The sequence below is a fragment of the Monoraphidium neglectum genome (genome assembly GCF_000611645.1).
Source record: "Monoraphidium neglectum strain SAG 48.87 unplaced genomic scaffold scaffold00669, whole genome shotgun sequence".
NCBI classification, from domain to species: Eukaryota; Viridiplantae; Chlorophyta; class Chlorophyceae; order Sphaeropleales; family Selenastraceae; genus Monoraphidium; species Monoraphidium neglectum.
Genome location: NW_014012959.1, coordinates 1 through 1,107, shown reverse-complemented (window position 1 = coordinate 1,107; position 1,107 = coordinate 1). Strand labels below are relative to the sequence as shown.

At 67.1% G+C, this 1,107-nt stretch overlaps 1 protein-coding gene across 1 annotated transcript in view; it reads left to right on the top strand.

The window, feature by feature from the left end:
- MNEG_4718 (hypothetical protein) overlaps positions 1-256 on the top strand; it is a gene marked incomplete at both ends in the record, with an annotated part of 3,388 nt that extends 3,132 nt beyond the window's left edge. Inside the window, one exon of the mRNA XM_014046800.1 lies at positions 134-256. Coding sequence (XP_013902254.1) covers positions 134-256 — 123 coding nt within the window. The remainder of the gene's footprint in view (positions 1-133) is intronic.
- Positions 257-1,107: the final 851 nt, after the last annotated feature.

Genomic DNA, 1,107 nt, shown 5'->3' with positions numbered 1-1,107 from the left:
CACACACACCCACACACACACACACATACACACACACACACACACACACACACACACACACACACACACACACACTCACACTCACACACACGCATACACGCGCGTGCACCCACCCCACCCCTCAATCCCCCAGGTCCATGACCCCCCTGGGCAAGGTGTTCACACTCAGCAGCGAGGCGCGCCTGGACAAGCCCACGATGCAGGCCATCCTGGCCTCAGGCCACAGCAGGATACCCGTGCACAGGGACGGCGACAAGTGAGAGCGCAACCGCGCGCGGCGGGGCGGCACGCGCGCTGCGAAACTGCCTGTTCGGGGCAGCTGAGGTATTCGCCTGCGGGGACGGCGGCAAGGGGCCCGGCACGGGGCGCCGCACCCCAGCCGAACGCCTGAGCCGCAAAGAGCCACAGACGCGCGGATGCCGCGCGGCCCAGCGCCACCCCCCCTGCGCATCTGGTCTTGTGCACCCGCGCCCCCTCTTGCTGAACTTCGCCGGCCCCCCGCCCCCCGGTGCTTACTCCATCCCTCACCTGAGCTGCTGTGGCAACACATGAGACCCCTCGCACCACCCACTCATCGCAACCCCAGAACCCCTCTTCCGCCCTGCGTCCCGCGCCCCTCAATCCTGCTCTCCCCGCCCCCCTCCCCCAACCCTAGGACTGACCTGATTGGACTGATCATCGTGAAGGAGCTTCTGCAATACAAGGTGGCAGATGCTGTCCCTGTCGCCCACGTGCGCATGCGCAGCCTGCCCAGGTGCGAGGCGCGCTTTGGCCTGGACATCCTTGTGGGCCGAATGGCTGGGATCCAATTCGTGCGGGGCCGCGTGTGGAGGGGGTGGCTCACGGGCGATGCGGGCCCAGGTGGGCAGGGGACCGCAATGCGAGGGGGCCGCGCGCACGCGCTCGACCCTGCGTAGGGAGGAGGCAGGTTGCCGTTGCCTGGTCGCAACAAGGCCGCGACCCTGCGGGAAGAGCCTGCGAGGTCCCAGCGCCGCTGAGCGGATTGTCACTGCGAACCATCTTCTGCTGCACCCAGGCGCCCCTGCTTTGCCACTTCACACGCCCTTGCACCAGCTGCCCTCTCCAACACACACACACACACACACA